At 42.5% G+C, this 16,085-nt stretch overlaps 2 protein-coding genes across 6 annotated transcripts in view; one reads left to right on the forward strand and one right to left on the reverse strand.

Moving 5' to 3' along the window:
• Sfpq (splicing factor proline/glutamine rich (polypyrimidine tract binding protein associated)) overlaps positions 1-4,839 on the forward strand; it is a 30,386-nt gene extending 25,547 nt beyond the window's left edge. Inside the window, exon 12 of one of the 2 annotated variants that reach the window (XR_001784201.2) lies at positions 1,428-4,839. The gene's annotated coding sequence lies outside the window, so the exon portion shown is untranslated. The remainder of the gene's footprint in view (positions 1-1,427) is intronic. The other variant, XR_001784200.2, reaches the window with a different exon arrangement.
• On the reverse strand, positions 832-14,914 carry Zmym1 (zinc finger, MYM domain containing 1). Of its 4 annotated transcripts, NM_001356311.1 has the most exons (9): positions 14,734-14,892; positions 13,248-13,397; positions 12,531-12,769; positions 11,139-11,331; positions 7,946-8,120; positions 5,013-5,163; positions 4,482-4,610; positions 4,302-4,339; positions 832-3,644 (listed from the first exon to the last, which is right to left on the reverse strand). In NM_001356311.1, the coding sequence occupies exons 5-9, from the start codon at positions 8,096-8,098 to the stop codon at positions 1,380-1,382; spliced, it is 2,736 nt and encodes a 911-aa protein (NP_001343240.1). In that variant the 5' UTR covers positions 8,099-8,120; positions 11,139-11,331; positions 12,531-12,769; positions 13,248-13,397; positions 14,734-14,892; the 3' UTR covers positions 832-1,379. The 4 variants fall into 4 exon arrangements, with proteins under 4 accessions (NP_001343240.1, NP_080946.3, XP_030109595.1 ...); NM_026670.5 differs by lacking the exon at positions 11,139-11,331; XM_030253735.1 differs by lacking the exons at positions 7,946-8,120; positions 11,139-11,331 and having other exon boundaries at positions 1,321-3,644; positions 14,734-14,914.
• Between the last annotated feature and the right edge of the window lie 1,171 nt (positions 14,915-16,085).

Below are 16,085 nucleotides of genomic sequence, written 5' to 3' on the forward strand. Positions count from 1 at the left end.
AGGACTTTTACCTTTTCCAAATCCATGCAGGTCTGTGAACCTAGGGTGCATTATGCCCGAGAGTGAGGGTTGGGTGGTTAGCAACAGAGCAAGACACTTCTGGCAGAGGCCATAGGGAATCCAAGTGAAGTTTGGCACAAACTAGGCTGTGGTGTAATAAAGGCCCAGTCAATGAAGATGGGACTAACCAGACAACTGAAGAACCAATACGTTTTGTCCACATCATGTCCACCCTGAGGACACAGAGGCTGGAGAAGGACTTGCTGGCACAAGTGCAGTTCAGCAGATGAGATCTAAGGGAAATGGAGACAGACCATGGAGCAAGTCTAGGGGCTTGTGGCTCCCGTGGAATTGATTCTAGTCTTGGAGGCGCTACTCTGTGTGCAGCCCAGAGGGAATGCCACCTGCACCAGGTCCCCTCTATAAAGGCATGAGGGCTGGACTCCCTCTGCTCTGGCTTTTGGCTTCTTCTGGAGAATAAGGACAGCACAACTAAGTGACTACTGGGAGCCCAGAATTCAGCTGACGCTCTGAGCCGCCTTAGTTGGGGGCTGAGAACCTGAAATGACTTCCTTGCTTCTGAATGGTCAGGTGCCACCTGCTTAACCCCTGTCTTTATTCTTTCAACAAGGCAGGTAGCTGAGAACCAAAGCTCAATCAGCCTTGCTAAACTCCCTACTTCCTTTATCTTTTTCCTCTCGGAATGAGCTGATGCAGTTGTTAAGAGAAAAACCACTACCTGGTCCACCTACTCTGTATTTCAAACCTTAACCTCACAGCCACTCTGCATCTCTCTGCTGGTAGCAGAGTTAGTTAGGCCTCTAATTTTTTGCTTCTGTAGAACTATTCTCTTCCCAGCAATGGTTTTTAGTTAAAATTTTATTTAACAATGCACACGGTCACTAGCAGCTATGATGGTATTACAGGACTTCCTTGGCACTGGGAATTGAATCTGGGCCTTATGCATTCTAGGGACGTTAAGTATGTTACCAATGAGTCACAGTCCTGGAGGAAAGTGTGCCGCTGTGCCAGGCTTACTAGATTTCTATATTAGAAAAAACTATGTTCAATTGACTCTAGGCTCCTAATTCTCTGCTATACCTCCAGCACATATCATACTATCTGGCATATAGTAGTTGCTCAGTAAATGTATTAAATGTAGATGTGCCTACGACACAATACGTCAACTGGAATACTTTAAAGGAGAAGAGTCAGGTAAGAGGGTCAATCAGTCTCAAGAGCTTACAAATTCAAGACTAGCCTAGGCTACAGAGCAAGATCCCTATCTGTCTCAAAGAACCTCCAACAAACAAAACTTCATTAGGATTCTAATAAAACCACAGAATTCTTTTAATTAAGCTCAAAGTTGCAAGTTTGTCTCACGTATCTTTCATTTGACTAATGAACTTTTCGACAATTCCCCCCAGTCTTTCAGGTTCCATCAGTTTATTTACCAGTTCCTGCTCAACAGCTATCAGAGCCAGGCTACTAAGTTTCTCTTGTCCCATGGTACGAAGTAAGTATGTTTTAAGATGAGACAGCGTGGAAAATGACTTCTCATTATTTGCTGAAGTAATTGGCCAAGATAAAGCAATATGCAACAGCTTCGTGATACAAGGAATATTATTGTGGAGAGCATGCTGAATAAACAAAGAGCCTAGGTCAATGAAGCTTAAGGACCCATCCTCTGCGATGAAGTTGAAACCTGCATACTGCCGGTAAAATCGGAGCTCGGGAATGATGTCTGCATCAAGCTTATAGAATTCCTGGATGTGCTTGGCTGTTGCTTCATTTAATGGCTCATTCCACTTAAGTAACAGCTCTGAAATTTGTTTCATTTTACAATAGTCAAACTCTGAAAAATATAACTTTAAATGTTTTAATACCGTGTCCAGACCTTGGTAGTAAATATTAAATTTATATTGTTCATCTGCTGAAGTAGGAAAAAACATATGCTCTGAGTTGCCAGGATCTACTGTTCTTTGAACTTTTCTTCTTTTTTGAAAAGAGGGTTTCTCAACATCAAAACCCTTACTGGTTATCTTTTTACATATTTCATCTGCTCCATCCCAGATATTTTTAAAGTATGTATCATTCCTTTCAGAAGATAAACATTCCAAAATTGCTTCTATTTTTGAAAACAAAGAAAAGATGTCAACAGTTTCACTTTGAAACTCTCTAGAAAGAATCCCTGTGATACTGAGTACTCGATAAAGAAATTTCAAACAAAATATAAATTCAAACTTGGTAACCATGGCCAACAGGTCCTCCAGCTCGGCAGCCACAGCTGTGCCTGCGCACCGGCGTGACACTGACGCCAGCACCTCAACGACCTCCGGAAGGCAGTCCGTCACGGCCAGCAGCAAATGGTCGTGGGCTGGCCAACACGACTGTGACGTGTGTTTCTTACAAGTTTTATTTAGACTTAGCTTACACATGGTTTGCAAACTTGCCAACATTTCTTCAGACACATGAACTGTGTTGAACAAAGAGCAGAGAGTGTGTAGTGCCTCGCGGAGCTCCTTCACCTCCTTACAGAAGCTAATCACCGCTAACTCCAAAAAATGGGCGTGACAATGCACATAGAGAGCTCTTGGCTCTTCCTTCTTGAATTCTGCTACAACTTCATTCAATTTTACCGTAAAATTTGTGGCACTATCATAGGCTTGGCCACATATTTTATTAAAATCAACTCCAACCTGCTGCAGGTAAGCTTTGATCCGCCCATGCACGTGGACCCCAGTCACCTCCTCGGCAGTCACAAACCCCAGGAACCTTTCCTTAACCAAGACAGCACTTGGCGTCTTTTGTGGGTACCTCACACACACGGAAAGCTGTCTCTCAGCGGCACTACCAGCTATCTCCTCGCAGATTATTGAAAAGGCTGAGGAGGCGTTGATCTCACTCACGATGTCTTGCAACATTTCATCCTTTATCATTTCAATAATCTCCTCCTGGACAAGCGTGCTGCTATAGAAGTCCACGTGGGAACTCATGAGCTGAAATACCTCTCCTCTATCTCTTGCTCTAAGTTCTAGCAATTCCAAAAAACTGCCTTTATTCATGGGTGAAACAGACTGGTCATTTCCTTTTAACAGCAAGCACTGTTTTCCAAGAAATAAAATGTTCTCAATGATGAGCCTTAGGTACTTTTTATTTCCTTCAATCTGTTTTGAATAAACAGATGAATTGTCACACGGAATAGCATCGAGAAACTGGTATTGCCTCCAAAATTGCAGTGACTTTAAGTGCACGTCACTTTCTTCATGCTTTCTGAAATTTCCCAGCATTTTCTCCCAGTCAGCAGTTCCTTGGGTTGCAAAAGCTTCTCTCCGACAGCTAAATTTTTTCTGGAAGAACAAGTAGCAAGAATAGCAGAATGCGATATTGTCTGCAGGGCTGGGATGCAGATGCTGGAGAGCTGGGCTCCAGGGCTCTCCCGGAGGCTCTGTCTTAATGTTCTGTTCTGTTAATGTGGACTTTGAGAGACACAGCCTATCATTTCCTTCCATGGATTTCTCACTGTTGTTCTCTACTCCCTCACCGGGAGCAGCTGTGTCCTCACAGAGCACCGAGCAAGGTGGGAGGAGGCCTGGCTGGTCCGCACTATTACCAACACCACTGCTGGACTCACTGGCTGAGTTCTTAGGACAAATGGTAAAATAATACTTGTTTAAGCAGTTTTCAAATAATAAAAATATCAAAACATATCCATTGCAATAACACAGTAAAATGAACAAGTTATAGTATAGGATTCTCTATAAGCAGCACTAACATAATTATTTGCCATCTAAATTCAGCATTCAGTGTTTAAAGGAGCTCTAGGTATATAACAGCAGAGAAATATTTTTATTACTCAGATGATTAGAACTATTCACTCAAAAGGAAGCTGGGCGTGGTGGCATGCACCTTTAGTCCTAGCACTCTAGAGGCAGAGGCAGGTGGATTTCTGTGAGTTCAAGGCCAGCCTGGTCTACAAAGTGAGTTCCAGGACAGCCAGGGCTACACAGAGAAACCCCGTCTCGAAAACAAAACAAAACAAAACAAAAACCCAACAAACAAACAAACAAACAAACAACAACAACAACAAAAACCCACAAAAGGTCAATCAGAGAGATGGCTCAGTGGTTAAGAGCACTGACTGCTCTTCCAGAGGTCCTGAGTTCAATTCCCAGCAACCACATGGTGGCTCACAACCATCTGTAATGGGATCTAATGCCCTCTTCTAGGGTGTCTGATGTCAGCTATGGTGTACGCATATAAATAAATTAATTAATTTTAAAAATCAGGATAAAACTTACGCTCATGATGACATCTGTCGGTAGAGAAGAAAGTGTACCTGTCGAGACAAATGAAAGCACATATTTGAGATTTTACACTTTAATAGCACCATAAGCTCATGAAGCTTATTTCATATCAGCAAACAGACAGACAGATTCAACAATATGACAAAACACTGTTTATGTCAAACGTCTGTTTACCTTGTAAGAGATCAGTGTTCACGACCAGGTCAACATGATTATTTACTAACGACATTATATTGCTTATAACTGGATATTTCTTTGGACAGAGATTCTCTTTTGAAGAACTGTGCACCATGGATACATTAACTGACAAAAATAAACAAAATTAGTTTGTTATAACCAAGCAGAAAACACTGTCTAATAGTAAGTGGTTTTGTGCTGAGGGTTATAGAACTCAGTGGGAGAATGCTTGCCCACCATAACACCTGGTGGGCATCGAGCCCAGGGCCTCAGACAGTCTGGGCTGACAACTGACAACATTACCAGTCTGTTTGGATTTTTTTTTCTTTTTGAATAAAGATTATTTCATTTGTGAGGTGAATGTTTTTTACATGGGTGCTAGGATCTGAACTTGGGTCCTCATGATTAAACAGCAAGCATTCTTAATTGCTAAGATATCTCTCCAGCACTCACTGGGAAAATTAAGTTACTTTCATGAAGTGTAGCTCTCTTGCAGTACACAGTAAGCCTGAGGCCGTTAGGCATTACCTGAAGGAGACTCCATCACAGCACTGTTGTATGAAGAAGAACAAGCAGAGCAGTAAACCTCTACGTTCCCCAAGTCGTTAGTAATCGCAATCATCTCATCTGACAGCTGCAGTGATTTGCACGGGGAAGATCTAAGTATTCTGGGCGGTTTCTGTTTAAAGATTAAAAGTAATACTCGTATTTCTGATACAACGCACACAATACTAAAAACACTAAGCATGCTACTGTAACTGCTTTTAGCTGAAATAGTATAAACAATAACAATTCTTTACACTTCCTTAAAAAACTAGAAGAGTCTAGGCTACAAAAACCAAATGAGGCAATTTGATAAGCTTATCTGAAAACTATTCTACCATTTAATAGCTACAGTAATAGCAATAATGTATATTCAAGGAAAAGAGAGGCCACCAAAGAAGTTTATTATCCCAGGCAACGAAAGCCTACTGAGTAAGAACACAAATTGAATTACAGTTTTTTCCTTGGACATGAGCCCTTGCACCAGGGCTAACGAGAAAGAAAAGGGTACTTAGTATCTACCATACGATCCTGGGGCCATACCTGTCCCTCCAGGCCAGAGGTTCTCAACCTTCCTAATGCTGTGACTCAATACAGTTTCTCATGTTATGGTAGCTCCCAACCGTAAAATTATTTCATTGCTACTTCATAACTGGAATTTTGCTATTGTTATCAATCATAATGTAAATATCTGATAGGCGACCTCCAAAGGGGTGGAGACTCACAGGTTGAGACCTGTTGTCCTAGGCTAACATCCCGGTAAAGAATCTCAAGCACAGCTGGGTGTGGTGGATCACGCCTTTAATTCCAGCTCAGGAGGCAGAGGCAGGTAGAGTTCTGTGAGTTCAGAAGTCAGCCTAACATAGTGAGCTCCAAGACAGCTAAGGCTACAGAGACCTTGTCTTAAAAAATTAACCCCCCACCCAGAAAACAATAACAATCCTATTGTGAGAAAGCAGCATACAAACAGGAGGCGGAAGGCAGCAAATTCAGTAAGCACGGGACAAAGAGAGGCTGTAGACTGAGGAGTTTTACCATCGAATCTTTCTACATCACTGAAAGCAACGGTGGAGCAGAACCGCTTTTTGGTACACAGTACGAACAAAACTACACAGCGTTTCTTTTCTGTGGAGATGAGAATGTTGATAGGACAGCCAGGAAATGGGCTGGGAAGATGGCTCAGGAGTTAAGAGCACCCGTGCTGAGTTACATACAGTTCCCTGATTCCTGTCCCAAGAATATGACATCCTCTTTTCCATCCATGGGCACCTAAACAGATGTGTAAACACACCCCATGCACATAAATGGGAACAAATAACTCCTCATTTGTATGTGTGTGTGGATTTCATTCCATGCAAGTGAAGGTCAGAAGACAACTTCAGAGTCAGCTCACCCTTCCCTTCCACCATGTGGCTCCTGAGGACTGTACTTAGGTTGTCAATTTTCTTACGAGTATGAGTGTTTTGCCTGAGTGAATGTATGCACCATGTGCATGTAGCTCCTGCAGTGTCTAGATCAGGGCACCAGATCCCTGGACTACGGGTTATAGGTAATTATGAGCGTCACATGGGTAAGGGAATTTAACTGGGTCCTCTGGATCTTAAGTGCTGAGCCACCTTTCTAGCTCCTAAATAATCTTTAAAAATAAAGAAAGAACAAAGAAGGCATGGCGGTACATACTTTTAATCCAAGCCCTAGGGAGGCAGAGGCAGGCAGATTTCTTGAATTTCAGGCTAGCCAGGTCTACAGAGCCAGGTCTAGCCAAGGCTACACAGAGAAACCCTGTCTTGAAATTTCAGGGGCAGGGGGAAAGCACAGGATAATTTTCACTTTAGTCTTTTATTAATATGGCTTTTTTTGAGACAAGGAATTCTGGCGGGTCTGGAACTTGGGTTACACAGACCAGGATGAGTTCACGGAGATCTACTTGACAATTAGAGGCATGGCCATCACACCTGGCTCCTCATCCTGCCATTCACCCTTCCAGACAGAAGGATCCTTGCTTTTGCATGTGCTTGGGCTGGACACCTATGCTAAGCAATAGCTCTCCCACTGAGCTCTCCGTCCAGCTCTCACAGGCATACTCTGCAGGCAGCTCAAGACACTGACAGCACCAGGCAGTCAGGAAACGGATCAGGGCACACTCGACCATGGTTATACCAGAGGAGTTGCTGCAGATTTTGATTTCTTGATATTCTGAAGTATTCAGTATGAGTTATATGTTATTGTTTTTTCAAGATATGGTTTCTTGGGGGGGGGAGTATAGGGGACTTTCGGGATAGCATTTGAAATGTAAATGAAGAAAATATCTAATAATAATAATAATAATAATAAAAAGATATGGTTTCTCTGTAGTTCTGGCTGTCCTGGAACTCATTCTGCAGACCAGACTGGCCTCAAGCTCAGAGATCTGCTTGCCTGTGTCTCTCAAATACTAAGATTATGCATCACCACATTACTAAAGATCATGTAGTGATAAAGCTAAATAATCGTTCTAATTCATAAAAAGGGATCAAACCAGTAACTGTGCTTGTCTCATTTAGTCCACAAAGCAAGGCTAGCTTCTCTGTTCTTGGGGACACCCAAAGGCCTTCTTCATGTTCATTAGCCATCAGCCAAAGATTTCCCCAATAACACCAAGCACGCTCACCGACCAGCTGGCGGGACAGCAGCTCTTTTTGCTCACCTGCTTCTATGAATTAGTAATCTTTGCACTACTCAAGTAAGGACACTCTTCCCCCTGAAGTATGTGGGACAGATTATAAATCACAGCTTTCACCAGTTCACAAGGAAACTTGTCAGCAGAACGAAAATGTGAAAGGTAGGAATTTCTGCCAAGACTAGAACAATAGCAACAAATGACATTTAAGCAGAATGACAAGAATTCTTCTAAATGTTAAAAAAAAATGGAAACTTACAGTAGATGTCTTCTGACACATGCTGCACTTGGGCAAACTGCTATCAGTATATATGGTAACACCTGGTTTTCTTTTTTCTTCATATGATGTAAGACAAGATTGGCTACAAAAGTTTTTGTCACAACTACTATCCTCCAACTGGACACTCTTCATATCCTTTAGACTTAAAATGTCTCTAAAAACAAACAATAAATGCTTGTTAATAGAACAATAAATATATAAAGTAACTTATGAGTTTCTGTGTGTACACATGAGGGGCCCAGAGCAAGGCGTTGGGCATTTTTCCCTCTTGCTCTCTGTATTGTCCTGACCCAGTTTCTCACTGAATTGGGAGCAAGAATCACTGTATGGGCTATGCTGGTTGGGCAGTGAGCTCTTGGGATCCTTCTGCCATGTTTTTACTGCAAAACAAAACAATTTAGTTCCAGAAATTAAGGATGCTGTCAATAAAACAACATTTTCAAGTTATTTTAATTTGAACCTTGACAATTTCTAGCACCCACATGGCAGCTCACAACTGTCTGTAATTCTTGTTCCAGGGGATCCAGTGCCCTCTTCTGGACTCCAAGGGCAATGCATGCCCTTAATACACAGACTAAAAGCAGGTAAAAGAATAAATAAACTTGAATATTTGCGTGACTGTCCTAGTTTGCTTCTACTGCTGTGGGTCGGGTCCACTAACCGTGACCAGGAAAGGGTTTATGTTCTCTCACAACTCCCAGGTCATAATCTACCACTGAAGGAAGGGCAGGAACTGAGACCACAGAGGAATCTGCTTCCTGGCTGGCTGACCATAGTTTGGTAACACAGACCAAGGGCGGTACCACTCACAGTGAGGCGGGCCCTCCCACATCAATCATGGATCAAGAAAACGTCCTTGTCTACAGGACAATGATGGAGGCATTTTCTCAATCAAGGTTCTTTCCTTCTGATGAACCTTTCGTGTCAAGCTGAGAAAAACTAACCAGCACAGGGATTAAAGGGGACAGGGCATAAAGCACTGAAATGTTTATCAGTGGTGGACCACTGTCTCTAGACAGACTACACAGAAAATCTGAGTTATACCTTAGCCATCTTTTTTATGAATTATATTTCTATGAGACTATATGCTAAACTATTGTTTAGAAGGGGCTATTTTCAGGAAAATAAAGGCTGCCATTTCAAGGGAAACAACTCACAGTATTTACTGCTAAACTTTTAAGGAAGAGTGAGAAGGGGCTGGAGAGAAGGCTCAGCTGTTGAGAGCACTGACTGCTCTTCCAGAGGGCCTGGGTTCAACCGCCACAACCTGACACCCTCACACGCCTTCGCACAGACGAAGATGCAGGCAAAACACCAATGTACATAAAAATAAATCATTAAAGAAAAATGAGAAATTTTAGGAAACCTGTATCTGCCATCTCTAGCTTGATCAATTCTTAACACTTGACAGCTTTTCTGATGAGACTGGTGGCTGATTTTTAAAATGCGTTCTAGTTCTAACTCTGTCATGGATTTTTAAATTTTTCTGTGGTAGATAAGTGTATAAGAGAAACCCTGTCTTGAAAAACCAAAAAAAAAAAAAAAATTAGTAAAGGTGTTAAGACCCAATGGAAAGTTCCACAGCTTCCATTCTCTCTCTCTCTCTCTCTTTTTTTTTTTTGGTTTTTCGAGACAGGGTTTTTCTGTATAGCCCTGGCTGTCCTGGAACTCACTCTGTAAATCAGGCTAGCCTCGAACTCAGAAATCCTCCTGCCTCTGCCTCCCAAGTGCTGGGATTAAAGGCCTGTGCCATCACTCCCGGCTGCCTGAAAATAATTAAACATTACTGGACCGGCCTATTTTGGACCGGAATGATTTGTCTTCGGAATTTCTTTTTAATTCCAATACTAAAGTGTGGAAATGTTTCTTAAACATATCTTAATAGTTTTCAATAAAAAGTCTCCCCTTTCTAATATTTTAAATGTCATCTTCAAAGTTATCCTTCATTTTGCTTCATTAAACAAAAACAGTAAGTATTAGTTAAAGATATTAAATCAGCGGCCGCCGCAGCCATCTTCCAGTAATTCGCCAAAATGACGAACACAAAGGGAAAGAGGAGAGGCACCCGGTATTATGTTCTCTAGGCCTTTTAGGAAACATGGCATTGTTCCTTTGGCCACATACATGCGAATCTACAAGAAGGGTGATATTGTAGACATCAATAGGAATGCCCCATAAGTGCTACCACGGCAAAACCGAAGAGTCTACAATGTCACCCAGCATGCCGTGGGCATCACTGTCAACAAGCAGGTTTAGGGCAAAATTCTGGCCAAGAGGATCAATGTGCGGATTGAGCACATCAAGCACTCAAAGAGCAGGGACAGCTTCCTGAAGCGGGTGATGGAGAACGACCAGAAGAAAAAGGAAGCCAAAGAGAAGGGCACCTGGGTGCAGCTGAAGCGCCAGCCTGCGCCACCCAGAGAAGCACACTTTGTGAGGACTAATGGAAAAGAGCCTGAGCTGTTGGAGCCCATTCCATACAAATTCATGGCCTAATGTACACAAAGAAATAAAATACCAGTACCAGGAAAAAAAAAAGATATTAAATCATTGCTAAAAAAAGAAGCCTTAAAAATTACTTAAAATTTTGGGACTTCAGCCAGGCAGTGGTGCATGTGTTTAATCCCAGCACTCAAGAGGCAGAGGCAGGAGGATCTCTGTGAGTTTGAGGCCAGCCTGATCTGTAGAGCAAAGCCCAGGACAGCCAGAACTACACAGAGAAACCCTGTCTGAGAAAACCAAAAGATGTTGTGAATGTGAAACTTTTTAAAAGTCTCAATGAAGGGGCTGCAGAGATGGCTCAGAGGTTCAAAGCACTGCTACTCTTCCAGAGGACCTGGGCCCAGTTCCTAGCATCCACATGGAGGTTTACAACCATCCATAACTCCAGCTCCAGAAAATAGAACGTCTTATTCCAACTTCCCCAGGCAGGCATGTGGTACACATATAAACATGCAGGCAAAATACCCATACATGCAAAATAAAATAGATCTAAAAAGTGCCAATAGAAACATGTTGTTATTCTGAATAAATGGTGGCCTCTCCCAGTTTAAGATGACTATCACCTTTGAACCAATATATATATATATATATATATTTATTCCAGAGGAAGCCAAGGTTGTCTATTTCTGCTCATCATACCTGATTGTTACTCCATATGAGAACAACTTACACAGCAAATTCTTTCTTGCATGAGTCTTTTCAACGCCTGTGACATGTAGCAAAGCTGGGGCTGAAGAAATGTAGTGCGTATATGCTAACCATAGCAACACAGTGCCTTAATTCCTCAGGGCCTCAGTTTTTTCAAAAGCAAAAGAAAAGGTCTGCACTGGGTGATCTCTAATGTCCCTTCCAGGTTTAGGACTCTGCAGAAAGAGAAAGTAGACTGAAGAGAATGCCCTATAACTTATAGCCAAAAGGAAAGCTGGACATAGTATAGTACTGTAGAATTGGAGAAAACAAGAGAGAGGGCCAGAAAGGTGGGACAGTGCTCACAACTGCTCTTGCAGAGGACCTGTGTTTAATTTCCAGCAACGCACACAGTGGCTCACAACTACCTGTAATGGCAGTTTCAAGGGATCAAAGGCCCTCTGCAGGCACAGCGTATGTATGTAGTACACACACATACAAGTAGAGAAAACACTCATACATAAAATAATATAAAGAAACTTAAAAAAAAAAAAAAAAGAAGCAGGGCGTGGTGGTGCACGCCTTTAATCCTAGTACCCGAGAGGCAGAGGTAGAGGTAGGTGGATTTCTGAGTCCGAGGCCAGCCTGGTCTACAAAGTGAGTTCAGGACAGCCAGGGCTACACAGAAAAACCCTGTCTCGAAAAAAAAAAAAACAAAAACAAAAAACAAAAAACCAACCAACCAACCAACCAAAAAAGAAAACAAAAGAAGAGATAAAGTTAGGTAGAGATCAAGAAAATAGAACCTGAAACAAAAGACAGCATTGGAAGTGCCAGCCAAATAAGGATCGAAGCAAAGGTCTGCGAGCCTATTAGTAAGTGTAGGTAGTCCAGTGTGGTGAACACTCCTGTAGTCTCAGCACTTGGAAGGCAGAGACAGGAGTACCTCTGAGTTCAACTCCAACCTGCTCTCCACAGTGAACTCCTCGCTACATACATACATTTGAGACCCTAACTCAAAACAAAAAATCCCTCCAAGGGAACTGGGAGTAAACATGAGAAAACCATCTTGAGTCAGTCCCTGACTCAAAAAAACCAAAACCAAACAAACCAACCCCAAACCAAAACCCACACGTTATCCACGTTCTGAGCATAGAAACCATCCTATTCGATGCTCTCAAGTCTCACATTTATTTAACAAAACTCTAACAAAGAGGGTCTCAATGCTTCTCCACCCTTCCATGTAATCTGTGTAAACCCTTCAACAATCAAAACTACTTCTGAGTGATCTTAAAGGAACTGAAAGCAGGAGCAAGTTCTTTCATTTACCTATGGTTTCCATCTTCAGAGGAGACCAAAGCATATAAAATGATAACCAAGACTCTGACCAAAGATCTATGCAGCAAAATAAAAGGCCTTGCTTAGACTTCCATACCTTGAGCAATTTAAGCACATCCTTTTGAGAGGAGCTGGAGACACAGCAGGTGACGGGTACCCATCAATGCATAGTCTTGAGCAGAAAAGCTCAGCAGACCCTTTCCTCTGAAAAGCTGTCTGTCCCTCCTGAAAAACTCTTTTACATTTGGCACAGGAGAGTCGAACAGCTGTGCCTGGAACTGCAGGAAGCATTTTATTCAAGTCAGGTGAGAGGAGAGAAGACCGTCAACTGTGGAGCTTGAGAAATAGGAAGAAAACAGAATTTCCATGTACATAAAACAAGTATACACCTTTCATTTTAGAGGCTACTTCTGGATATGAAACCGAACTCACAATAGCATAATATTCAAAGGCAATTTTAGAAAACAGACTAACTTGGCTATTTGACTGATCAAAAACAAGTTATGATTCATACTATTACCATTGTATGAAAATGTGGAGTTTCTTTTCTCCTGAATTTTGGGTTGTTGGATTTGACAATGCTCTTTTAAAATAGAGAACTGAACATAATGTACAAAGTATACTCAAGGCAACTGGCCAACTCAACAGAAAATGGCAGATTAAGGGAGAGCCTGCTGGACCCTCCACATAACTGCCCTGAGCACCAAGCTATGGAGTGTTGTGTGAGCGAACACCAGGCTATGGTGTGCTGTGTGTGCTTCCTTCCCGTTTACCCAGGATTTCCCAATTAAAAAAGAAACATTTTAAGACTTACATTTAGGATTAGAAGGGTGATTCATTGGTTAAGGGCACTTTGTTGCTCTTACAGAGGACCTGGGTTCAGTTCCCAGCACCTGTAACTCCAGTTTCAAGAGATTTAACCCCAGCTTCTGGCCTCCTCCAGCTCTTGAATACATGTGGTGTGCTGAAATTCACATAGACGCATACACATATAATTAAGTAAAAGTTCTAACAGTTACATTAATTACCACTGGAAGTGTGCATGCTTGTAAGGGACTGTACTCATGATGCATGGCATGTGTGGAGAAGTCAGTCTTGGCCATTAATCTCAGGCTGGCAGGCTTGACTGCAAACACCTTTACTCACCAAGCCATTTTTCCGGGTTCTCAACATAGGAATTTTAAGTTGCATTTATTTATTTGTTTCGGGGTGGTAGAAACACACATATCAAGACAACCTATGGTAGTTCATTCTCTCCTCATACCATGTAGGGCCTGGCGATCAAACAGGTTATCGGATTTGGGGGCAAGAATCTTTACCCTCTGAGCCATCTCACTTGCCCTTTTCTTCTTCACAGAGTCTCCTTACATTTCAAAAAAAAAAAAAAAAAAATCCCAAAATAGGAGAGCTTGGAAGTCAGAGGAAGAAAGATCAGGAGTTCAAGGTAACTGTGAGCAACATGATAGCCAGTTTCAACCATCCCCAGAGCCAAAACAAACAAACAAACAAACAAACAAACAAATGTACAGTAATCTCTTACTATTGGTATGAGTTACCAGCAATGAACCACAGTCCAAATATGTTACTTGGGGGGCTGGCGAGATGGCTCAGTGGTTAAGAGCGCCGACTGCTCTTCCAAAGGTCCTGAGTTCAAATCCCAGCAACCACATGGTGGCTCACAACCATCCATAACGAAATCTGATGCCCTCTTATGGAGTATCTAAGGACAGCTACAGTGTACTTACATATAATAAATCTTAAAAAAAGAAAAGTTCCTTGGAAATATTTGGAAGTAACAATGTAACAAGTAACAATGTTCAAGGTCCTCTAACTAGCACTGTAGACTAAGAGATCCAATGGCCTCTGCCTCCCTGCCAGGATTAGAAAAATGGGCAGCCACCGCCAGCGCTAACCTGCAAATTTCACTCACAGAACTCTACAGATAAAACTATTTGCTTCTATCTCTCTCCAGCCCGATGTTTTTGTTTTTTGAATCCAGGTCTCATTAAGTAGCACTGATTGGCCTAGAACAGACTTTATAGAACAGCCTGGCTTCGAACTCAGAGAACCCCCTGCCACTCGTGTGATGGGATTAAAGGCAAGGGCCAACACACCCAATCTGTTTATGTCTGAAAAATACACTGCTTAATGGAAAGAGAGCCACAGGTGTAACGGAAGGCAGTTACAGAAAGAAGCCGCAAGAGACCAAACGCACCAAGCTCAGTCACCGCACAGAGGCCAGGACGCTAAGAAGCCTGGAGGCCGGGGGCACGACTCTCCTGACACTGTGGTCTTCCTACCTGTCGCGTCACCCTCCTCAGGACGGGAGAAATGCCGCCTCTCTCTGGAAAAGCGGGCCTGAGCGGCTCCACGAGGATGGCTGATCTGTCTCCAACTCAGCGGCGGGAAGCGCCCACTCGCATTTTGCCGTGCAAACAACCCCGCCGGCTCCGCCCCTCTCCCGGAGGCCTTTGCGGCTGAGCATGCGCACCGCGGTCCGCCTGGGGCGCGGAGGCGGGGGATGGACTAAGCAGGAGAGGTTGACGGGGCGGGTCAGGGGGGTTTAGTTTTAGGCTATCCTTAATGTCACCTTAGCTGCCCGTTTTTCGTTTTTTGTTTTGTTTTGTTTTTTGTTTTTTTTTGTTTTAAGACAGGGTCTCACTTATGTACCCCTGACTGTCCCGGAACTCACTATGCAGACCAAGCTGGTCTTGAACTTAGAGAGGTTCTCCTGACTCTGCCTCCCTAGTTCTGGTATTAAGGGAATATGTCATCACATGGGCATATTTGGGTCCTTAAAGGCAGGAGTGAGGGGGCACAGGCCTGTAAGATGAAGGTGTGTGGTTAAAAATTCAAAACCAACCTTATTTTACAAACGGAACAACAAAAGCTGGGGGATTGAGACAGAGCAACGAGATGACAGAGCCTATTAAGGAGTTTACCGCAAAGTCTGACTAGCAGGGTTCTGTCACTGGAATCCATTTAGTGGAAGAAGAGAACAGATACCTGCAAATTGCTCCTTGACCTCCGCAATGTGCACATAAACACAATAAATACATACATGCATACATAAATAAAATTAAGGGCTAATGCAACATTAGTGACTCAGATGTTGAGTTACAACTTTAAAAACATGGTTGTAAATAGTCTCAGAAAAAGAGGAATGAAAAAGTAGGGACAGATGGGTATAGCTAAAGAATTAAGGAGGGAGCAGATCATTTTGATTATTTCTAAGTTTTTTTGTTTTTTTTTTTTGGTTTTTCGAGATAGGGTTTCTCTATAGCCTTGACTGTCTTGGAACTCACTTTGTAGACCAGGCTGGCCTCGAACTCAGAAATCCACCTGCCTCTGCCTCCGGAGTGCTAGGATTAAAGGCGTGTGCCACCACGCCCGGCTTCTAAGTCTTAATAGTAAAGAAAAATATAAAGTTTAATGATCTATTCATCTTGTCTTTGACCATAACTTCCATCTATCTTTTCTCTCTCTTTCTTTCTTTCTTTCTTTCTTTCTTTCTTTCTTTCTTTCTTTCTTTCTTTCTCTCTCTCTCTCTCTCTCTCTCTCTCTCTCTCTCTCTTTCCTTCCTTCCTTCCTTTCTTTTCTTTTCTTTTTTTTTTTTTGAGACACTGTTTCTCTGTGTATCCCTGGTTGTCCT

The sequence above is a fragment of the Mus musculus genome, chromosome 4 (genome assembly GCF_000001635.26).
Source record: "Mus musculus strain C57BL/6J chromosome 4, GRCm38.p6 C57BL/6J".
Classification (NCBI taxonomy): Eukaryota; Metazoa; Chordata; class Mammalia; order Rodentia; family Muridae; genus Mus; species Mus musculus.